General features: G+C 45.2%; 1 protein-coding gene across 1 annotated transcript; it reads left to right on the top strand.

Annotated features, from left to right (window-relative positions):
• The first annotated feature begins 8,017 nt into the window (after nt 1–8,017).
• Nucleotides 8,018–16,458, top strand: LOC120929584. The gene is made up of 3 exons (XM_040341190.1): nt 8,018–8,054; nt 13,314–15,342; nt 16,339–16,458. Exons 2-3 carry the CDS (start codon nt 14,017–14,019, stop codon nt 16,456–16,458), a joined length of 1,446 nt encoding a protein of 481 aa, XP_040197124.1. The 5' UTR covers nt 8,018–8,054; nt 13,314–14,016.
• The last annotated feature ends 8,941 nt before the right edge of the window (nt 16,459–25,399 follow it).

Raw genomic sequence — 25,399 nt, forward strand, 5'->3', positions numbered from 1 at the left:
CCGAACTGCGGTGGAGCAATAGATGGGAAACACGTCCGCATAGTGCCCCCACCCCACTCGGGGTCCTACTATTTTAACTACAAAGGTTTTCATAGTATCGTGTTGATGGCGGTGGTGTCGGCACAGTATGAGTTTCTATATGTGGACGTGGGGAAGAACAGCCGGCTGTCTGATGGGGGAGTGTTCTCGCGGACAGAATTCTACGATCGTCTCCAAGCTGGTGGTCTGGCATTGCCACCAGATGAAGATAATGTGGAAGGACTTCCGTTTGTGTTCCTAGCGGACGAAGCTTTCGGGCTTGGACCTCACCTAATGCGGCCTTTTCCCCAGAGGACCCTCACCTCAGAGAGGAGGGTGTTCAATTATCGGTTGGCCAGGGCTCAGAGGGTAGTCCAGAATGCCTTTGGGATCCTCTCCAACCGGTTCCGCCTGTTCCTGACAGCGATACACTTGGCGGAATATAAATTGAACACCATTGTATTTGCCTGCTGCATTTTGCACAACTTTTTACGCAGGCACTCCCAGACGTACCTACCCGACAGCGTTTCTGAGGCAAGACTACCCTCAGATACCCTTCCTGGGCTGGACACTGGTCGCGCTGGCTTGGCCACCCAATCAGCTTGTGAGGTATGCGACAAATATGTTGAGTACTTCATGGGTCGGGGGGCTATTGCTATGCCAGATGATATTTCTTTCTAATTCGGCCCCCAAAAGAAAGAAATATTCACAGAACTAATAAATAATTTGACCATTGGACTTTATACAGTTGTTTGTCATTATTGCTTTTTCTCTTTTTATCTGTCTTCCTGCTTCTCACCAAAAATAGTGCAGTTCTAGTGCCAAATGTATGGTTCAGGTTTTAGTAAATAAACACAATCGCACATTATTCACTCATCTCCAAACTGGGTATTCAGCATATAAAGAATAAAGCCACTCATTTTTAGGATTTTGGCAAAGCTTTTTTTATTTTCAGCTTTTTCATTATCCTTTATTTGTATATCTTTTTTCTTAATAAACATGTCAATATTTTGTTTTTGCAAAAGCGATTTTTTTTTTCTTTTGTGTGTTTTTTTAAAAAAAAAAAAAATATTTTTTATTTTTTTGGTCCCAAAAATATTTTTACAAGTATTTTTGGTTCACAAACAATGTACTACAATTGTACCATTTTTCACAAAAAAATGTTATTTTCAAAATGTAGACTTCACCAAATTTTTATTTTGTCTTATTTTTTTTATTTATTTTTTTTCACAAAATATTTCAGTGATTTGTTAGCCCGTTATTTTTAATATATATATTTTTTTTGGGGTAAAATATCCAAAAAAAATTAGGATCGATTTGTTCCAAAATTAAAAAATATTTTTTTTTTTATTTTACAATAGAGCTAGACATTTTTGGATCAATTTGTTACCAAATATTTTTTTTTGATTTTTTTTTTTTTTTTTTTTTCAGGCTTTTTGATTGTAAGCCATTTTTTTGGGCAAAAAGGATAAAATTTAAGCAAAAGTTCAAAGACAAATGTGTCACTTTTACATTCACAATAACAGTCATGGTGTGAGTTCACACCGGAACACGCCAAAATTTGAAGATGCACACATTCAGTGTAATTCGCCAAATGTCAGTTCTTCAACATATAAACACAGACAAATGGCAACATGTGCTATCTGCCATCATGGGTGATCAATGTCTGTGTTTTGTGGGAGCAAACCCTTCCTCAAAAACTACTTGAGAATCGAGGAGGGGGTTGTACCCACAAAGCACAGATAATCGATATTCTGTGATGGCAGATAGCACATGTGTGTGCATCTTCAAATTTTGGCGTATTGCTGAGTATAAAATTTAAAATGGTTGGGGAATGGGCGGGGGGGGGGGGGGGTGTTCAGTCTTTGACACGGCCCATCATGTCAATGATATTTTTATAGTTTTGTTCTATAACCAGCATTCTTTGCGGCATATTGTCCAGCTCTGTGCAGCACTCCACAATGACATTTCTCACATTCTGTTCCATGAGAACCATCCGATGACGCATATTGTCCATTTCAGTGCTGCACTCCATAACTTGCTGGATAATTATTCCAGCACTTGCGCGCGAAAAATGCGGAACAGCATCTTCATCCCCTACAAAATAAATCCAAAAAAAAAGAAATCAATTTTAACGGCCTATCTACATCTAGGTTTGCCACCTCATCCCTTTAAACCAGAACACATATTAATTACACAGGTTCTGTGGCTGATTAAGGTGGTAATTAAACTCACCTGATGCCATATCTGCATTACATTAGCCACAGAACATGTGTAATCCATATGTGTTCGGGATTAAAGGGATGAGGTGGCAACCCTATCTATATCTGTTTTGCCCTATAAAGCTGGGGTGACACTGACCTGATGGTGTGCGAATTTCCTCCTTCACCACTTCTCCATCTTCAATAACTCCTCCTTCTTGAACCACTTCCCCCTCATCCTCATTCTTCTTCCATCAATCCACCATCTTCAAATTCACAAAAATCATCTTCTTCAAATTCCTCTTCATCCTCCACAACTACTAAATTCAAAATGACTCCTTCCTCCCTCCTCTCTTCCTTCCTCCTCCTCCTCCTCCTCCACATCCTCCTATCTTCCTTCCTCCTCTCTTCCTTCCTCCTCTCCTTCCACATCCTCCTCCTCCTCCACATCCTCCTCCACATGGCCAGATGGTTGATTCCGGGCGTGTCTGGCCCTCTCTGCCTCCTCAAAATGCTGGCGTCTTCTTTCCCCTAAATAACACAAAAAAAAAAGGTATACTCATCAGCACACAGATATTGTAGAGCAGAAATCGCACACATTGCTTAGAAGGAAGAGGCTTTAATTTATTATTTTTTAGGTTCTTATCCCCCCAAACCTACATTTTTGGATGACTTCTAGGCCAAGCTCTGATTCAGTTCCTTTTTAGCGAAGTGACACACATGGATGTCCCCCCCTTAAATTTATTTCTCGGAGACCCTACAAATTAGTGTAATATTTTGGGGGAGACACAGGTGCTCTGGATTACAGATATGAAAACACCTGCTTAGTAGCACTGTTTGCATTTCCCATTCTAGGATTCAAATTTTCAATAAATATATTTGTACACAATGTTTACAAACAATGTTTTTGGGCAGAGAGGCATGTCCAGGTGTGTTGTTCCTGGGCCAACATCGTATTTGGGAGAAACAATCTGATGTGAACGATGTTTCATATTAACACTCATTGCCCAAGCAAATTTGTTTTCAAAAAATCCTTCTATTTCAACATGTGTTCAGAAGTACAACCAGGCCAAGGAGACCGATGTAGAAATGTACCTGACCAAACATTAACTAAGAAAATTGCCCCCCCCCACAAACAAATAAATAACTTACTTTTCTTGATGATTTTTTTTATTTTCTTGAACTGATGTGGCTCCCGCAGTTTCAAGTCGGACCACCGCTTCCGTAGCTGCTCTTTGGACCTGGTGACACCGAACATCCTCTTCATTCTCCTTGCCACCTTGTCCATAATTTTCCCCTTTCTTCGGTTTGGGGTCTTGTATGGGCCATATTGCCCATCATAGTCCTTCCTCCGCATTATTTCTACCAGCTCCACCATTTCGGCAAAAGACATATTAGTGGCCTTATACCGTTTTGGCCTGGATCGCGACGTTCCTGCCTCTGTCACTTCACTTGCAGCCTGAGAGCTTCGTGCACGCTCGTGTGACATCGCCATCTTTCCTTCCCACAGAGATTAGGGGCGTGGAAAAGAGGAAATGTCCCGTCATGGGCGGGGACGAGGGCGGCGTTTCATGCATACGTGAAGTGTAGAGAATGAATAAGACGTGATTACGTAGGTTACGCAGAGATTATTCGCTCGTTTTACAGAAGTTACATAGTTAACGCCATATTTTTGGAGTTAACATTAATTAGGGGGCATGGCAAAGGTGACGGAGGCGGCGTGTCACGCACACGCGGAGTGTATTATAGGGAACCTACGTGATTACGTAGGTTACGCGGAGATTATTACAGCGTGCTTAACGAGGAGCTAGAGAGACTAATAAGGTAAGAAATTACAACATGGGATCAGCAGAGGCCTAGAAACTTGAGAGCCATGGGATTGGGGTTTTGTCTCTTGTTTGCACCCTTTTAACGCTACTTATGTTTCTTGTGTACCAAAATGGTATTTTGTTCTCCCAATGCTTTGACACATCACTAAATCTAGATGTTAGGAATGCTCTACCTAATTTTAATTTTTGCCAGGTGTATTGTGATCATGCAAGTATTGTTATGTGTTGGTTGGACAGAGGTAATTAGGAAGTGTATTTATATGTCAGGAATGCTAAGGGGCATGCTATGTACACATGAAATAGTGCCTTGATGAATGGTCAAATTATTAATAATTGGTGATGGTTAGAGATCCCACGTATTTTGAGAAATGTAATCAAAAAGGGTCTGCATGTGAACTCATTTTTGGAACAACAATGGGGCAGAGCTGGCCAGCATTTTAGCTGCAGGAGACACTGTGTTTGCATAGTAGCTGATAAATCTGGGGCCACATATTCTGACAATGTGAATGCTGAGCCTTTTTTAACACTTTTTTCTTTTGGTTTTAACAGTGTTAAGTTTGAAAAATTTACCAAGCCCGAACTTAAAAAGATGGACCACATTGTAGGCAAGGAGAACATTATCAGACTGATTGAAAAATTCAGGGAAATGCCAATACTATGGGATTCTAAACACCCCCACTATTATAAACGGAACCGACGAACGGCAGCACTTGCCCAGATTGCTACATATATGCAGACATGGGTTCCCGGCTGCACAGGCGAGATAGTCAAAGACAAAATGAACAACCTGAGGGCCGCATACCGCAAAAAAAAAGAGAACTACATGACCAAAGATCAGGAGCAGCAGCAAGCGAGTCCACTGAGCCCAGTCTGTGGTACTACAAAGAGCTTGAGTTTTTGGGTGATCAAATAGAGGGCCGGCAATCAATGTCAAGCCTTCCTTCCAGCCGGCATCGCAGCAGACCTTCCAGGGATCCCCACAGCCATGATGAGTACGGTGAGGGGCTGGCTGACATAGAGCCAAATCTGCGACTCTCCACTTCTGATGAGGTAGAGTATTTTTCAAAATATTTTGTGGCTGCTAATTCTTGTTTGTTTATTGAGTTGATATTGTAATCCCATAAAAAAATATGTTAAAGAAAAGTCGTGGGCATAAAAATAGGGGTCAGGGATGCCAAGTGCAGGGATCAGAAGGAGAGTCTATTCAAGTTTAAAGTAAGAAAAAACAAACCAGTCTAGAGCATGAAAATGTGTGTGATTTGCTTGTGCTAAATTTAACAACATGTCCCTTTTTTTCACACAGGAAGAAGAGAGCAGCCAGGAGTTGTCAGCTCCTGATGCTGAGCTCCATGTCAGCCAGGAGGAAGGGGTCAGTGGCAGCCAGGAGGAGGAGGCCGGGCCCAGTAGAAGTCAGCAGGGCCCCAGGCCCAGGGTCAGCACCACCAGGCAAGCCCCTCCCCCCCGGTCAGGCAAACAGGCCTAATGAGGCGCAGGAGGGAAGTTGAGGACGCTAGCCTCGAGATGATCCGGGAGGCTAGCACCTTAATGAGGGCCCCCCTCAACCCCACTGAAGCATACAGCGCCTAGGTGGCGCACGAAATGTCCCAAGCGGGGGAGGCCGATCAGAGGCTTGCCAAGGACCTGTTCAACCAGGTGCTTTTATGGATGCACCAGGGATGGCTGACCAATCAGACTGAGCTGAGTGACCCGGCCCATCCTGCCCAACACCTGCAACCTCCTCCTGCTGCCACATCATCCCCACCTGCAAGGGGCCGTGGACGGGTCCGTGGAAGATCTGCTGCAATGCAGGCTGCAAGGAAGGTTACAAGGAAGAGGAGAAGGTGATTCCCGGCCTTCCATTTGATCACCCAAAAACTGTTTTTTTTTGGACTTCCACAGCCTGGGTTCCATTGGCTCACTTTCTGCTGCTCCTGGTTTTTGTTTTTGTGGTTGTTCTTTTTAGTTCTCGGTATGTGCTCCTCAAGGTTTGCCATTTTGTCCTTGACTATGTTGCCTGTGCAGTCTGGAACACAAGTCTGCATGTATGTTGCTATCTGAGCAAGTGCTGCCATTCTAGGTAATTTATTTTTGTTTATGGCCAATATAAATGGTTTTTTGATTTACTGAAAAACCTTGTCTATTGTGTTTTAATACTGTGGTGATTAGGCATGAAACATTTTAAAAAATAATATGTGTCATTTACAAAGGAAACCAACTCCTTGTGGGGGGGGGGGGTGGTACATTTGGTGTACCAACTTGGCAAAACAAAAAAGGAAAAACACACGCAAAAATAAAATGGTGACATAACTTGCCAAAAACAAAAAAAATATAAAAAAAATGGCATCAAAAAACAATGGGGACATAACTTGCCAAAACATAAAAAAAAAAAAAATGGCATCAAAAAACAATGGGGACATAACTTGCCAAAAAAAAAATGGCATACAAAAACAATGGTGACATAACTTGCCAAAACAAAAAAAAAAAAAAAATGGCATCAAAAAACAATGGGGACATAACTTGCCAAAACGAAACAAAAAAAAAATGGCATCAAAAAACAATGGGGACATAACTTGCCAAAAAATACATAAAAAAAAAAAATTCAATAAAACATCAACATTAAATACAAATAACATTACATAAACATAGACATGTGGAGGACATAAAGAAAGTTCCAACATCTGGATAGATAGCATCAGCAAGAGAACGGGTTTATTCTAGCAAGAGAACGCAGAAAAAAAAAGAGGCAATAAACGACACACTAGATATTTAAAAGGACGAATGTGCCATATCACAAACAAACGAGAGTTTTACCTGAACGAGTGCTCCCATCCCCTTATTTTGTCTGAGCATGCGCAGGATTTTTATCCGCGGATATTGTGTACTAACCAACGGATCTGTCCGTCGGAGAGATTCGCAGCGCATAGATTTGTTAGCATGTCTTCAAATTTTTATCTGCTGGAAATCGATCTGACGGATAAATATCCACGGAAAAATATCCGCTGGAACGTACACACCAGGGGATCTATCCGCTGAAACCGATCCGCTGAGATTTTTCAGCGGATGGATCCTCTCGTGTGTACGGGGCCTAAGATGAGACTTTGACACTACATTACCTTGTTGGACTCTTGTATCATCTGTGGAATTTGGATTTTGTATGTTATTGGAAGTTCATTAAATTTTGCGTTCTCTGGAGAGCCTGGTGTGTCGCTGCGAAACAATGTAATTTATGGTCATTATACTAAACATCTAAGATATTAATTATCTGACCGGAGTACTGGACACTATACATGATCACTACATTTATTGGACAAATTAGATCACTACATTGGTGCCGTTCAAGTGACCAGAAGCGCATTTTCAGGACTTAGTAACAGAAGCCAGTGATGACAACAATTCCTGATGAAGAACCAAGAGTCTGATCTACAAAATTTAACAAGTTTGAAAGCCTAGAATTATTTTCTGGAGACTGGATCTCACAATCTGTGAGGTGACAGAAGACCGTGAGGCAGGGTTGGACTGGGACAAAAATTTGGCCCTGGACTTCATCCAGACCGGCCCACTTTAATTCAATAAATAAAAATCACGCCCACCAAAAGGCCCCTACATCCATTATTGTATATCATGAGAGGGTGAGAGAGAGGGAGGGTTGAGGGAAAGGGGGTGAGAGAGGGGGGTGAGTGTAAGAAAAAGAGAGTGAGTGTAAAAGAGAGGGGGTGAGTGTAGGACCCCTTTTTACACTGAGGTGTTTTTTAGGTGCTTTTGGGCTAAAAATAGCGCCTGTAAAGCGACTGAAAAACGCTTCTGCTGCAGTCCCAGTGTGAAAGCCTGAGTGTTTTCACACTGGGGCGCTGCCAGGGCGTTAGAAAAAGTCCTCCAAGCAGCATCTCTGTTTTAAAAAACGGCCCACTGAGCCATCGGCCCACCGGGAAACTCCCTGTAGTCCCTATGGCCAGTCCATCCCTGCCGTGAGGACCCAGGAAGGAAGTTCCAAGAAACCTAACAATTGGTAAGTGTGCCTTATTCATTATTATTATATTTTTTTAAATAGTTTTTTTTTACAATGGCTTTGGCTTCGTCTGGTGGTGACAATAGCCCTAAAGGAGAGAATGTGAATATATGGCTGTTAAATTATATAAAAAGTCATGGGGGGCCTTATGAGATTCCCCAAGAATGTAGACAGTCATGGGATTTAATGAAATGTTTTTTATCTGATAGTGTCTTTGATAAGAAAACAAAAGAAAAGAAACGTAAGGGTATCATTATTCAGGGACTACTGTCTTGTACAGAATTAATAGAGGAGATTAAAGGGAAAAAGCAGAAAATCCTAGAACATACTCAGAGCTATGAGGTTATGGAAAAAGGGTTGAATGAGAGGATGTCAGATCTCAGGTTACATGCCCCATCACTACTGGGGTGGCACTGATTGAGAAGGCAAAATGTTGTGATGATTTAAGTCGGGTAAATGAGGAATTGTCAGTGAAAATACAAATTGTTGAGAAACAGTTGGAGGAGTGTAAACATGCTGCGAACATTGCTTTTGATAAATTGGCAGAAAAATCAAGTTACACGCATCAAAATGATACTTCTAAAATACAGCTTGATACCAAAGATTATAAGCCAATATATCCCTGGGGTGAGTTACATGCAGCCCCTTGCATACCAGCAGCTCCTACCACTACAACAACTGTATTGGACACTGACGATACAAGTGAAATTAAGTTGGTCACAAAACAATTAAAGCCACAGGAGATGGAAGCTATTATAAGAGAGGTAGGTCAGGTACACGCTATGATGTAAATAGGTTCATGAAATGGTTTTGTGATTTGCAGAGAGTCAGAGACACATACAACTTGAATGTGGAGGACCTAGCTAGAATTTTGCAGAAAAGTGTAGGCAATGGATTGTGGGCACGGATTTTGCAGAATTGTGGCCAGCGTCATAAAACTAAGGATGTTTTAAGGGAATTATTGAAAGCATTGTATGGTGTGACAACAAATGTGTCCTTGTCAGGAAAAATTAAGCAAATGAAGAATGAATGCCCGTATGAACTTGCAGATAGAATTAGCAGTGTGATGGAATATGTGATGACTGGGAATCCTGGTTTTGAACGTGGTGGTCTGGTTCATAGGTCAATGTTATTGGAAGCAGTGGATGATGATGTCAGGGAAGGCATTTTATCTGTTACACCTGATCCTAGTGATTATAATGATATTTTGTTAAGAGCGGATAATTTGTGGAGGAGAAGGTGTAGAGAAGACAGTCTTGCGGTTGATGCAGCTAGAGTTTTTAGAGTCGAGGGACAGCAAAATAGAGAGGACTATGGGTCATGGAGAGGAAGATCTTATAACAATACGGGTAGTTATAGAAGGCCAGAACCCAGAGAGAAGCCTAGTAAACAGCCTTGGGTGCCGTTTAGTGAAATGAGAAGTGAGAGAGATCGTTTGCAGGAGGAGCTATACAAGATAAAGGAAGAAATGGAAAGAATAAAAGCAGGAGGGGTCAAGGTAGCAGCAATAGGAATGGAAAGTGCTGTGTCACCCTCTACCAGTCATTGTTAGGGGTTCCGAGCCCCCACGCCCCTTCCTTGCCGATTTTTAACGGATTTAACGTTAGATTCCTGGGGGCGGCCCACTGTTGATGTAACATTAGGGGGAACTCGGGTAACCGCTTTGCTCGATAGTGGAGCAGCGATTAGTTTTGGTAAATCTGTTGTCCCTGGAAATGAGAAAATTAGAATAACAGGTGTCACTGGACATTCCATCGAAGCTCCTTTTGTGCGTGGTGTGGAAATGCAAATAGGGGGAGAGAAGTGGAAGTGTGACGTTGTTTGTCAGAATCAGGACATAATTGGTGCTGATGTCTGTGTACAGCAGGGTCTGGTGGTTGATCTTGCAAACATGAAGTTGTGGATGATGCCTGGAAATGATGGATTGGGTCATGTGTGGCATCCTCCCATGGAATCGGTGACAGCAGCAGTAAAACCCGTTGGTGTGTTACATGGAGATTGGGATCCCTGTTGGGATAGTCTGATGTGTGAATTTGATGACATAATGGCTAAGCATAAACAGGATTGTGGTAGGATGAATACAATGATTTTATTGGAAGGATTTGATCCCGCACCTCTCAAACAATACCCTGTTCCAAAAGACGCCATTAAACCTATAACAGAAGCTATAAAACAATTGGAGGCGCAAGGTACATTAAAAAGGGGTGCATCAACATGCAATTCGCCAGCCTGGCCAGTCATCAAACCTGATGGGTCATTCAGGCTGACGATAGATTACCGTGCCTTAAACAAATATGCTAAAAGTATGGCTCCTGTGGTAGCAGCTTACCCTGAAATGATTGCCAAATTAACACCAGAAATGATATGGTTCATGGTCATTGATATCAGTAACAGTTATTGGAATTTACCCCTTGACCCAACGTGTCAATACAAAACAGCCTTCAGCTGGGCGGGCTTTCAATATTATTGGACAGTTCTTCCGCAAGGGTACAAAGACAGTGCAGCAATATTTCACTCACATATGAAAGAAGTGATTGATACGTTTTCAAAACCTGAAAGAGTAATTTCATATGTTGATGACATTTTGATTGGATCAGCCTCTATGGAGGAACATGTGAGCGATGTGAGGGAAATGTTATTGCTTTTGAGAGAAGCAGGTTTGAAAGTTAATCCAAAGATAATACAATTGCCAAAGAAAGAAGTTCAATTTTTGGGGGTTACTGTAGCACAGTCAGGGCGGAGTATCAATGAGCAGAGGGTTGAGCTGATAGGTAAGCTACCCTTGCCCACTGATGAAAAGAGTCTGAGGCAATTCCTAGGCATGACAGGTTTTTGCAGAGAATTTGTGCCTCATTATGCATCATTAACAGAATGTTTGTATAATCTGCTGAAGCAAGATGAATGGCAATGGAGATCAGAGCACACACAAGCTATTGAAGCATTAAAAGATACTCTAGGCAATGCCCCTTCATTAGCATCGCCAGACCCCAACAAAGAATTCAGACTCTATCCACATGTGGGTCTTAATACTTTGTCTGTTGCTCTCACCCAAGACTATTTTGGAAAATAAAGACCTGTGGCCTATGCATCACGTTTACTATCATCTGTAGAACAAAAGTATCCTTTGTGTACTCGTATGGTGCTGTGTTGTTATTGGGCAATAAACAAATTCAGGTACTTGACAGGTACACAAAGGGTCACCATTGCTAGTCATCACACTCCTATAGTCATGTTAGCAAATGGGAAATGGAAGGAAGCAGATGTAAATTGTAAAAGGCTGGCAAGGTGGACCACGGCTTTGTTGACAGAAAATATTGAGGGTTTGATGTTAAAAGAACCTAGCGTACTGATTGGCGGATTGTTGATTGAAGGTGAAACCCATGAATGTCAAGTGCAAGGAAATAGTTTGCAGCACCGAATTTTTACCGCTGTATCCAGACCTTTTGACTTGGAAAATGAGTGCTGGTACATTGATGGTTCTTCTTACTATAAAGATGGAAAAAGAATCTCAGGATTTGCTGGTGTTTGTGTAAAAGATGGCAAGGTACAGAGACAATTTTCATATTCATGTAGAGCTCGTTCTGCACAGTATGTGGAAATAGCCGCATTTTTGCAAGTTCTCATTGAGTTAAGAGATGATGGTGGAAGTGTTAACATTGCTTCTGACTCAGACCAGGTATGCAAGGGTGCAGTTGTCTATCTTTCATGGTGGAATGTGATGGGCTTTAAAGGAACAGATGGCAGTGAAATAAGATATGCATCCTTATGGAAAATGATAGAGGAGGAAACCCAATTCTTTTCAAAAATTAGTATCCGGAAAGGTACAGGCCCACAGAAAACAAACAACCAATCACTACTGGAACAATACTGTAGATAGATTAGCAAAGGAGGCTGCAGTAACATCCCCCGAATGGCCTCATATAGAGCATACTTTGTCATTTCCAGTGTCTGCCCTTACACGTGCTCAAGCAAAAGGAATTGAAGAAAGGACATGTGAGTTGGGTAAAATACAAGATCAGGATGAGGAATTAGCTCAACTAAAAGAAATGTGTGGGACTGGGCCCATACAATTTGAGGGTCAAGAGGTGCAGGTGGAGGATGGCCTTTTGATAACCTACAAAAATGATTTATCTTTATGGGTTGCCCCAAAAGGTGTGAGGAAAGACATTCTTACATGGATTCATGGGTCCCCTGTTGGTGGACACCCCAAACTTCCTTTAGCTTTAGAGAGATTAGATCATGTAGCTTGGTGGCCTCAAAATAAACAACACATGCAGGACCATATCTTATCATGTTTGATGTGTGCTAGGCATGATCCTGCAAATAGGAAGAGGAGAGGGGCACTGATGAGACAAGCTCCCATGGGACCATGGGAGCGAATTCAAATTGATTACACAGGTGAATTACCCAACACTGCACACCAGAACAAATATTTGCTGGTTGTTGTGGATTCTTTCAGTCACTGGGTTGAAGCTTTCCCCACCAAAAACTGTACTGCCACTACTACTGCAAGGATCTTGGTCAAAGAGATATTTAGTCGGTGGGGGATACCAAAAGTTTTAGACAGTGACAATGGGCCAGGCTTTGTAGGTAAAGTGGTACAAGAGACATGTAAGCTCCTTGGTGTTGTCCAAAAATTTCACATCTTCTATCACCCTGAGTCTGCAGGACAGGTTGAACGAATGAACAGGACAATTAAAAATGCTCTTAGAAAGGTTGTAAATGAGCAAGGTACTGATTGGGATGAAAAATTACCATTTGTGCTGGCAACTATTCGTTCCAGAGTGTGCAGGTCCATAGGCTTTGCCCCTTATGAAGCTCTGCTCTGTAGAACAATGAGAACCTGGGAACATCTGATAAATCCGGTCCCAGCAGCATTAGAAACTGTGTCATTATCTGAATCATGGGTAGAGATCTTAAAGGATCATGTGATTACAGTACATAAGGCTGTGTGTGCCACTGATGAATGTACTCATAAAAGCTCACAACAATGGTTTAATGCAATGGGTGACACTAGTGAATACCAAATTGGGACTAGAGTAATGTTACAGGATTTTTCTGGGTTTCACCCACTCCCTAGGGCAAAGTGGAAGGGCCCTTATGCAGTCATAGACAAGATTGGACCCTCTGTTTACTTGTTAGATTTGGGAGAGGGTAGGTCAAGATGGAGTCATGCATGTCAGATAAAAGCATTTAAAGGAAAAATGGATTTTATGGATGAGAGTATTGTCTAACTTTCTTCCTGAGATTGTCTTTCAGGTCCCAGGAGGAATGCGAATATCAGAAGACTACACCAAAATGAAGGCACCCCCCCTGGACAAATACAAGCCTCTATTAGCATATGTGTTGATAACAGCGTCAATCACTCTACTACTTTGCATCACAAACATCAGAGTGGAAAAGTGTCAAGTTAAAGAATTCAAATGCTTACCATTGGGGAAATCTGATCGAAATAAAAGAAGTGTAATGGATCATACTACAGAACTTACTGTTTTAGAGAACTCAGGAGGCATCCAGATACATGGGGATACTGTCAAGGGCATAGTCGGGGGGTGGATAACCGCTGAATGTGAGATCATGATGCCAAAATCTGATTACCTTATGGAATATGCTGTCTGGACTTACCCAGAAGGAAGCGATCGCCACAGGAGTACAAATATAATTTTAGTGGAGACAAAGAATGGACCACAAATGCAAATGACTTTAGAAAGGAATTTTACAATATTCAAGGAGGGTATTATATCATGTAGCCCTCATGATACGAAGGATGGAGTTCAATACAAAGGTCTTAAATATAATGGTCACAAATTCTAGAGACTGTCCTACAATTTTACCGTGGCCAGAACATGGACTCTTCCTTGAGCGAACTCAAACTTTAGTGTATAGCGATGTTTCATACTTATGAGTACCATTATTGTTGAATTTTACGTCATTTAACATTCCAGAGAGTTGCCCAAAATCAATGGGATTATGGTTTAAAACGGTATTTCAAACACATATAAACTTATTTTGGGATGCTACACAAGGGCTTAATTTTAAGAAGGTCTCAAAGAGGGATCTGGGTACTGATATCATATCAGGCCTCAGTTTGGGTAGTTCAATTTGGAATAGGGTTGATATAGACAGCCTAAATATAAGAGGACTAAATTTTGTGGGTGGATTACAGCAGATACTGCTTAAAGGGGGAAGAGTGGATTTAAACGCTCTAGCTGAAATGAAAGTAGATATTCAGAACATTCACACCATTGCTGCAGATTTGCAGAACATTCAAATGTCGGTGAATGCACTGAATAAAACACTTCAAACCAATAATGTATCCAAGTCTATAGTTTGTGGTATCATAGGAAACTTGCTGAGTGAACACCTGAGCCTAGGGCTTAGAGAAATCAAACAAGGAGAATGGCCAAGGATAATGAACTCAACCTTATTATTCCATCTTATCAAAGACAGTGGTGTTACTTGTAGGAACTTTGCCCTTGCCAAAGTAAGGAGCCTGGATACTCTTTGCAATAAAGATCGCCTTGGAAAGCAGGAAATACCTCTGACCGTTGACATCCCTACATGGTCAACAGCACCCTTACCCGTATACAAGATGATCGTTCTTGGTGAGGTGGAAGTGAGAAATGGCACTAATATACTGAAACAACTGCTACCGCAAAGCAGACTTGTTGTCAAGGACAACCAAGTGTGGAAAACCATGGATCCCAACTGCTGTACCAGACGTGCCCAGGCCTGGCTTTGTTCCTGTTCTTTTGAGCGGCTGGAGTACATAGATGGCTGTGCTGCTACACACTCTGGAAACTGCATGGTTCAATTGCAAAAATTTGAACCGGCCTGGAAGAGAATTATTCATGGAGAGGACTCGAGGGTCTGTGCATTAGGGGTTCCCTCCTTCACTTGGCAGAAACAAGTTCAGTGCCAGACACCTATCACAGGCTGGTGTGTGAACCTCACAGATGGACTGTTAACAATTGGAGAGGAAGACATTCGAGCTAATATCCAGATGAATCAAGTATCTATGGACATTGAGCAAACAGATCTTGGCAAATGGGACTCTATGATTTCTCCTTTATTTAAGAAAATACCACCACTTACAGTTGAATTGGATACATTATTTAAGAGGGATAGTAGGAAAATTATAGAATTACAAGATCTGGTGAAGGAAAACCTCATCGGTTCTAATAAAATTACTAAGGAATTTCAAGAGCCTTGGTGGAGCATACCCACTAACACTTTTACTCACCCGCTATTGAGAACTCTTTCCATCATTTTTGTGTTTATTCAATTTGTATTAATATGTTTTTTGTTTGGTTTATATTGTTGTGGTAGAAGGCAATTAAGAATAATTCAGAAAATTAAGGAAAACCTAGAGATGGCTTCCATCTTAAGAGCCAGGGATGTCTGAGCAGTTTGGTTGTGAATTGATTCTAGTTTGAACCGATTCAAGTGGGGGAATATGTAGTAGTATATGTTGTAATATTGATATATAGGTGTAGATTAATATATATATATATATATATATATATATATATATATATATATATATATATGTATGGGTTGGTGTCATATTATTGTGTTATAGGTCTAACATATACAGGCCGGATTTCGAACCTGTAATTCAAGGAAGGGTCTCAAACATTACTCAATCAGTTTAATTAAATTAAATGATAAGTCTAGTTTACACATCAGGCCTGTAAGAGGTTTGTCTATTGTCAAAAAAGGCAGAAACAGGATGGAGCCGTTTTTACATATCAAACCATTATTCAGATCTCATGCAATCTAATTACTTATTAGAGGGGGGCTTATTAGTATGCAAGGATGCATACTAATTTGTCACTTTGGCTGAAGTCACATCCTGTCTTTTAAGAGTGGCAGGTAAATATGTCCTGCTGTCTTTCAATTAAGAGACAACCAATCAAATTGCTCAGCTATTCAAAGCAAACAATTTATAATGTTGGGAATTTCTGGTTATCAGTTAGAGAATATACCCCCACGTATTCTCTGCATGAACATGTGAAGGCACAGATCTAGAAGGGATCAGAACATGTATTCTCTAAGATGAGACTTTGACACTACATTACCTTGTTGGACTCTTGTATCATCTGTGGAATTTGGATTTTGTATGTTATTGGAAGTTCATTACATTTTGCGTTCTCTGGAGAGCCTGGTGTGTCGCTGCGAAACAACGTAATTTATGGTCATTATACTAAACATCTAAGATATTAATTATCTGACCGGAGTACTGGACACTATACATGATCACTACATTTATTGGACAAATTAGATCACTACACTGCAGGCCACCACTGTGAACCTGGTGGCCAAGGTTGATAGCCTTACTGAGGCCGTCAACGCCAACACGGCTGCTATCCAGGAGGAGGGGAGACAGAGGCAGCGCAATTAGCGGCATAACATCACCCGCCAGCTAAGGATGCAGGCCCAGACCAATGCTCTCGGCCGCTCGGTGACGTAATCTCCGCTCGCGGCCGAGAGCGGAGACATCGTAGATCTGTGCTATTACTACCGTTTTTACTTGCATGCTGATTGAAGTGATTTTAAATGTAAGTGCTTTATTATTTATCATTAAATCGTGTTGACCTACTACACTATGGGGATTCTACCTTGCTTTTATTGAGTGCCATTCTGGGAGTGATCTGGTCAGAATCTGGGAGACCTGCAGCCAGGCGTTTGGAACAACAGGGCTGACCTGGAGACGCAGATCTGCAGTGGAATCTGCTGGGCTTTGGCATCTTTACAGGCTTATCATAGCCTTGTCTAAGGTGAGAGGCTAGGATTACCTTTATTGGAGCTTTGTCTGCACAACTACACTGAGTGATCGTGCGGTGGATTGCAGCATCGATTTAAAGCACTATTGCACTTTGGGGAATATTCAATCAAGCACTTTATTACTGGATTTTGTCGTTGGAGCACTGTGCACTTTTGGAAATTTTTATTGAAACACTGCCATTTTTACACATTATATACATATATTATTTTACACTTTAATATTTTTTTGCACGATTTATATATTTAGCACGGTTACTGTGCACATATAGACTTGTGTAATATTTTTTACCTACTGGCACTTTATTATTGATTATATATTTTTGATATTATTTTATCACTCTCTATAATATATATTTTTTGCACTGGACTTTCTTCACATTTTAAAGAGGTTTTACACTTTATTTATTGTGAACTATTGATGACCGAAAAACCTTTTTTAGTCATTCATTTTGGATTTTCATTATCTTCACGGTATCCATCCCTCCCATCATGATTGTTGATGTATGGTGGGACATACGGAATTAGGAGTGGAACACTTTTACTTGGACACATTGGTTAGGTATTTACCTTTATTGTGCATATACATTTTATATTTTTTGATTATTTATTATTTCCTTACTAGCAAGCGCCATTACACCCCCTCTTATACATATGATCTTCGGTGTGTGAGCACCTTTAGTAGTGGCTGCTGCTCTTCATATTTTAAATATACTTGCTTCTTTATTATATTATTTTGTTTTAGTGCCCATTGGTTAGAGTGGTTTTGCGCATTAGTTCCCCCCTTTTTTACTATGTGTGCAGCATTGTAGTTTTGCTCTCCTGTGGTTTGGGGAGTCCGGTATGGAGTCATGAGATGGGGTCCAAGTGCATATGCAGAGTCACCTGGAAGGGAAAAGACAGGAGGATGTTAGTCGTGCATGTGCCCCTCGTGATGTCTGCATCATGGGTTTGGACAGTCATGCCTGACACCCATGTCACTCACCAACCAGCCAGCTGTCCCCAAACACGTTTTGTTCAAAATCTGTTGGGATGGTGCTTTGACGGTATATGTAGCTGTCGTGGCTGGACCCTGGGTGTTTGGCACGGACGTGCCATATGAGGCATTGGGCATCGGCTATCACCTGTACGTTGATGGAATGCCAGTGCTTCCGATTGCAGTATATGTGCTCTGTGTCACGGGGGGGCCGTAGTGCCACATGTGTGCAATCAATGGCCCCCACAGTGCCTGGGAATCTGGCAATTCTGTAGAAATCCTCCATTGCCTTCTGCTGCAGATGCTCATGGGTGGGTCTGATGAAGTCGTGGGACATGCATTTGAGGATTGCGGGGACAACCTGGTGCACACATCTGCTTATGGTGGATTGTGACATCCCAGCCACTACTCCACTTGTACGCTGAAATGATCCACTTGCAAGAAAATGCAGTGTTGCCAGTACCTTGACCAGTGGCTGCACTGCATGTGCACGATGTGTCTTTCTGGTGATGTCATCATGCAGGGTTCTGGCTAATTCTAGGATGGCATCAGGGCTGAATCTGAAGATGCGATACACCTCAGATGATCCAAAGATGTCCATGCGCGTGCGGTATATCCTCTCCCGTGCCCTCCTACGAGTCGGTGGATCCATTAGTAGTGCTAAGACCACGGCTGCCCCTGGCATGTTGGCACACAGATGTGTTGTCCTGCAAGTGTGGGTGCTCAGCTTGCTCAGCTCGTCCGTAACGCTGCTGCTGTAGCTGCTCTCCAGCTGACCTGTGCATGCCTGGTGCAAAGATATTCCAGCTTTTTGATGGAATAACTTTAGGCCTTACGCACGACTTAGGTGCACCGGGCGTAGCTTGCGTCGGGCGTACATACATGCGTGAATCGGCATATCTCCCTCATTTGCATATTTGAATAGGAAATCAATGTGAGCGCAAGATGCGTCGAGCGTAAATATGCGCCCACGATACGCCGGCGTAGGAAAGTTACGTCGGTCGGAGGAAGCCTATTTTCAGGCATATCTTGTTCTGTGGGTACGGAACATAAATGCGCCGGCGCACATTTACACTTACGCCACGTATCTGTAGATACGCCGGCGTAAGTCTTTCTGAATCTGGCTATTAGAAAACAAAGCAAATGTAGCCACCACATCTAAGATGTGGTAAGCTGCAATATAATAAATGTTAGCTTTTGAGTTTAATAGTGCTTTAACCGCTTAAAGGACCACCCCACGTACATATACTGCCACAGGGCGGCCCTTAAGTGCAAAATTACGTACCTATACATGATTTCTGTCTTCGGGCTCTGGGACCATGTGCACGCACCGCTGGAGCCCCGCTCCCGCTGTGATTGGACACAACGGTAACCAATCGGTGGGTCCAGTGGCCGCGATGGCCACCGGTACCCGCCAATCGTTCACAGGAGAGGCAGAATGGTGTTCTGCCTATGTAAACAAGGCAGACCGCCGTTCTGTGAAGGCATAAGATGGACATCTTGGCCCAGATCCACAAAGCACTTACGCCGGCGTATCTCTAGATGCGCGGCGTAAGTGTATATATGCGCCGGCGTAACTATGCGCCGTATCCACAGAACTAGTAACGCCTGAAAATCGGCTTCTTCCAAACGACGTAACTTTTCTACGCCGGCGCAGCGTGGGTGCATATATACGCTGGACGCATCTGGCGCTCCCAATGATTTCCTATTCAAATATGCAAATGAGGGATATACGGCGATCCACGAACGTACGTGCGCCCGACGCGGGCTACACGCGCTGCGCGCAAGTTGTACGTCCGGCCTAAAGTTACCCCTCATAAAGCAGGGGTAAGTCAGCAGCAGACATGCACAGGTCAGCTGGACAGCTGCTTCAGCAGCACCGTTACGGACGAGCTGAGCATCCACACTTGCAGGACAACAATCTGTATGCCAACATGCCAGGGGCATCCATGGTCATAGCTATACTACTGGCTTCACAGGCGTGTAGGAGGAGGGCACGGGAGAGGATATACCGTCCGCGCCTAAACGCATTTGGCATGGGTGAATCTGAGGTGTATCGCATCTTCAGATTCAGCCCTGATGCCATCCTGGAAATAGCCACAACCCTGCAAGATGACATCACCAGCCAGACAGAACGCTCACATGCAGTGGAGCCACTGGTCAAGGTACTGGCAACACTCCATTTCCTTGCCAGTGGCTCGTTCCAGCGTACAAGTGGAGTTGTGGCTGGGATGGCACAATCCTCCATTAGCAGATGTGTGCACCAGGTTGTCCCCGCAATCCTCAGACGCATGTCCCACCACATCATCAGACCCACCCAGGAGCACCTGCGGCAGAAGGCAATGCGTGATTTCTACAGTATTGCAAGATTCCCACGCACCGTGGGGGCCAATGATTGCACACATGTGGCACTACGGCCCCCCCGTGCCACAGAGCACATTTACTGCAATCGTAAGCATTGGCATTCTATCAACGTACAGGTGATAGCCGATGCCCAATGCCTCATATGGCACGTCCGTGCCAAACACCCAGGATCCAGCAACGACAGCTACATATACCGTTAAAGCAACATCCCCACAGAATTCGAACAGAACGTGTACGGGAACAGCTGGCTGGTTGGTAAGTGACATGGGAGTCAGGCATGACTGTCCGACCCCATGATGCAGACATCACGAGGGGCACATGCACGACTAACATCCTCCTGTCTTTTCCCTTCCAGGTGACTCTGCATATGCACTTGGGCCCCATCTCATGACTCCATTCTGGGATCCCCAACCACAGGAGAGAGAGGATACAATGATGCACACATACGTACCCGTGCAGTGGTGGAACGCACCTTTGGCCTCCTGAAGTCCCGTTTCCGATGCCTGGATAAGTCCGAGGGGATCCTGTTGTATTCCCCAAACTTTGTGTGCCAGATCATCGGTGCATGTTGCATGCTGCACAACTTCGCCGTGAGAAAGAGCCTGGAGATTGACATACGTGATGACCTGACCCCCGAACCAGACATTCCCCCCCTGACCGAGGCTACCCCGTCTGCTGAGGGAAGAGCAGTCAGGAGATGCCTCACAGTAGGCATCTTTGCACGTTAAACACACACATTCATCCTGGCACAAGGAGAATGCACGCATGCACACCACTGTGGTCCCTAGCTCACACACACCACATCCACATCACATTGGATAAGCCCAAGTCCACCATGCAGGACTTGGGAGCAGCAATGCCACGTCAAGGCTCCAATTATGTTGCTGTCCATTCATACCACATTCACACGGGTCGTGGGGATCACTTCTCCCCAACGACTGAGGGTGACACCCCTTTGCCGGCAGGAATGTCACCCCCACATTCACACATCAGTCACACTGTAGCCTGCACTACTGACCGTGTGCTGGGTCTACCAAAAAAAAATATAACTCATAACCTGAGTATTAAAAAAAAAAAATAACACAATCATCTCCGCTGTCGTGGCCCACGCCTGGTGCCACGGCCCTGGCCCCGGCTCCTCATGGGAGCCTCAACGGGGGGGGGGGGAATCAGGAGGAGGAGGAGCATCCCCTGGTCGCTCCATGGCTGGCTGCCTGCCCTCCAACGCCAGGGCGATGCGGGTGAGGACCGCATTGGTCTCGGCCTGCAGCAGCCTTGACTGCCTCCCCTCTGCCTGGATGGCAGCTGTATTTTCCCGGACTGCCAGGGTGTGGACCTCTTCCACGAGGCCTGCTGTGGTGGCCTGCAGATCCCCCAGGCAGGTCGCCACAGCAGCACAGTTGCCACTGTTGTCCTGGACACTGTCAATGATCTGTGCAGAGGAGGCCATGCTGGCTGCCACACGCTCCATCTGAACGGCAACCTCACCCAGATGGCGGGTCTGGCAGGCCTGTTCCCTCCTGAGATCTTGCGGGAGAAACTCAGACACCCCCCTAGTCTTCCTGGTCGCCTTCCTGGGGCCAGGAGAGGCTTGGGGCCGTGTAGAAGGGGAGACCCTTGAGGGGGGTGACCTGTTGGGGGAGGACCCTGAGGGGCTTCCCCTGATGGAGGTGGAGGTCTGAGAGGGCCCAGCCAAAGGGGGAGACTCCTCCAAGTAGAGGCAAACCTCATTATCACTGGTCACCGTCTCCTCAACCACGTCCTGAGTAGAGGTGTGGCCACTCCCCTCCACCGATGACTCACGGCTTCCCAGGGGGTCAGACTCAGAATGATGTTCGGGAGATAGTGTGGAATGGCCACCAGCATCACATGGCCCCGCTCCCTCCTGCACATCTGAGGATGACACAAAACATTCACATGTTGGTGGAGCCACACACTTGTCACATGTTCCCTTCCACCCCCACAGATGCTACACACCAGATAGGAGATAAAACACACTTACCTGTCCTCAAGGCATCCTCAATGGAGTCAAAGCCCTCCACTCCCTCCACTTGATGCCTATGGAGACACTGGGCAACCACCTGCTCATCAGGAGTGAGCGTGAGAGCAGAGGCGTTGCTAGGGGGGTGCGGCCCGCACCCGGGTGACACCCGCTAGAGGGGTGACACCATCCCGTTTTTTTTTTTTTTTTCTTACATTTTTTTTTTTTTTTTTTAGCTGACATGCTCAGCACTGCTGGGCATGTCAGCTAAAAAAAATAAAAATAAAACAAGCACCCACCAGAGGGTGACACCAAGAGCAGGACAGGAGGGGCGTGAAGAGATGAGAGTGTGCGGGCAGTGCCGGCTTATGTCTGCCCGATGGCAGTTTAACATCATGTACATCGGTACACAAATCACTGCCAAAGTCAGACCCTGAAGAGCACTTGCAGAGCTGCAGTGGGGTGCCGAGTGCAGGAACGCTCCCTGTGTGCCTCCTACACTCGGCACTAGTAGACATCTATTACTTCTCTATCAGGAGTGAACTCCACTGGACAGATCATTTCTAGTCCCCGCCTCTGTCATGATGTCATTCAGAGGCTGGGACAGGAAGAGAGAGGCACCGCGAGGGAGCTGCATGTTGCTGTTATTAGGTAAGTGAGCAGTGACATACAGAGCAGAAAGTATGTTGTATGTGTAATGTTGCAGTGACTCAGCACTTTCTCAGTGCCCTGACTGGACTGGTTACTGTCTTGAGAACTGTGGTGGGTTTTGTCAGTGGGTTTCAATTAACTAACACTGCCATTAGCTAGTAATGTGTAGCATGAAGGGGTTAATGTACTGACACTGGCCTCTAATTCAGTATGAGGTGTTGATGAACACTACCATTGATCTCAAATGCATTAGTAACCAGTAGCAGTTAATTAACCCCTTTGTGCTGCATTAGTGGCCAGTGTTAATTAACCCATTCATGCTCTAATACAAAGTGGTTAAATAACACTGACCACTAATAAAGCACAAAGGGGTAAATTAACACTGGCCACCAATGCATTAATGATCAATGGCAGTGTTAATTAACCCCCTTGTGCTGAATTAGTGTCCAGTGTTAATAAGCCCCTTCATGCTGCAGGATTTAAAATAGCCTAATGCCACTGACCATCTATGCTAGGGGCTATTATTGTAGCTACTGCACCAACCCCTTGTGCAGCCAGAGTCAGACCAGTGACACCAATGTGATGCCAGGGAGCTGCTGTAAGAAGCAGCAGAGCACCTCCCAGATCAAGAAGGTACTTGGCACCATGCATGGACACAGACCTATCTTCAGATACCGTCCTCTCTCTCTCTCAGCCGTCCTCTCTCTCTCTCAGCCATCCTCTCTCTCTCTCAGCCGTCCTCTCTCTCTCTCAGCCGTCCTCTCTCTCTCAGCCGTCCTCTCTCTCTCAGCCGTCCTCTCTCTCTCTCAGCCGTCCTCTCTCTCTCTCAGCCGTCCTCTCTCTCTCAGCCGTCCTCTCTCTCTCAGCCGTCCTCTCTCTCTCTCAGCCGTCCTCTCTCTCTCAGCCGTCCTCTCTCTCTCAGCCGTCCTCTCTCTCTCAGACGTCCTCTCTCTCTCTCAGACGTCCTCTCTCTCTCAGACGTCCTCTCTCTCTCAGACGTCCTCTCTCTCTCTCAGCCGTCCTCTCTCTCTCCCTCTCTCTCTCTCAGCCGCCCTCTCTCTCATCTGTTCTCTCTCTCTGCCGTCCTCTCTCTCAGCCGTCCTCTCTCTCTCCCTCTCTCTCTCATCCGCCCTCTCTCTCATCTGTTCTCTCTCTCTGCCGTCCTCTCTCTCAGCCTTCCTCTCTCTCAGCCGTCCTCTCTCTCAGCCGTCCTCTCTCTCTCAGCCGTCCTTTCTCTCTCTCTCAGCCGTCCTCTCTCTCTCTCAGCCGTCCTCTCTCTCAGCCATCCTCTCTCTCTCTCTCTCTCTCTCTCTCTCTCTCAGCCGTCCTCTCTCTCTTAGCCCCCACCTCTCTCTCTCTCTCTCTCTCAGCCCCACATCTCTCTCATATCCACTTTCTGACCACTACCCTTTCTCCCAGCCCCACATCTATCTCAGCCCCCCTCTCTCTCAGCCCCCTCTCTGTCCACCACCCTCTCTCTCAGCCCCACATCTCTCTCAGCCCCCCTCTCCCTCAGATCCACCTCCCTGTCCACTACCCTCTCTCTGAGCCCCCCCTCTCTCTCTCTCAGCCCCACTCTCTGTCCACTACCCTCTCTCTCAGCCCCACCTCTCTCTCTCAGCCCCCTCTCTGTCCACCACCCTCTCTCTCAGCCCCACATCTTTCTCAGCCCCCTCTCTCTCAGATCCACCTTCTGACCACTACCCTTTCTCTCAGCCCCCCTCTCTCTCAGCCCAACCTCTCTCACTCAGCCCCTCTCGCTGTCCACTATCCTCTCTCTAAGCCCCTCTCACTCAGCCCCCCTCTCTGTCCACTATCCTCTCTCTCTGAGCCCCTCTCACGCAGCCCCCTCTCTGTCCACTACCCTCTCTCTGAGCCCCTCTCTCTCTCAGCCCTCTCTCTATCCACTACTCTCTCTCAGCCTCACCTCTCTCTCTCTTTCTCTCTCTGCCTCATCTCTCTCTCTCTGCCTCATCTCTCACTCTGCCTCACCTCTCTCTCTCTCAGCCTCACCTCTCTCTCAGCCCCACCTCTCTCTCTCTCAGCCTCACCTCTCTCTCTCTCTCTGCCACACCTCTCTCTCAGCCTCACCTCTCTCTCAGCCTCACCTCTCTCTCTCCTCCCCACCCCCTCTCTCTCTCTCTCATCCCCACCCCACCCTCTCTCTCTCCCCCCACCGCTCTCTCTCTCATCCTCACCCCCCATCACCCCCTCTTTCTCATTCTCTCAGCCCCACCACTCTCTCTCTCTCTCTCTCAGCCCCACCTCTCTCTCTCAGCCCCACCACTCTCTCTCTCTCTCAGCCCCACCTCTCTCTCAGCCCCACCGCTCTCTCCCTCTCTCAGCCCCACCTCTCTCATCCCCTCTCTCTGTCCACTACCCTCTCTCTCTCTGAGCTCCTCTCTCTCTCAGCCCCTCTTTCTGTCCACTACCCTCTCTCTCTCAGCCCCCTCTCTGTCCACTACCCTCTCTCTCAGCCCCACCTCTCTCTCTCAGCCCCTCTCTCTGTCCACTACCCTCTCTCTCTGAGCTCCTCTTTCTCTCTCAGCCCCCTCTCTGTCCACTACCCTCTCTCTCTGAGCTCCTCTC

Source organism: Rana temporaria, chromosome 1 (genome assembly GCF_905171775.1).
Source record: "Rana temporaria chromosome 1, aRanTem1.1, whole genome shotgun sequence".
Lineage (NCBI taxonomy): Eukaryota > Metazoa > Chordata > Amphibia > Anura > Ranidae > Rana > Rana temporaria.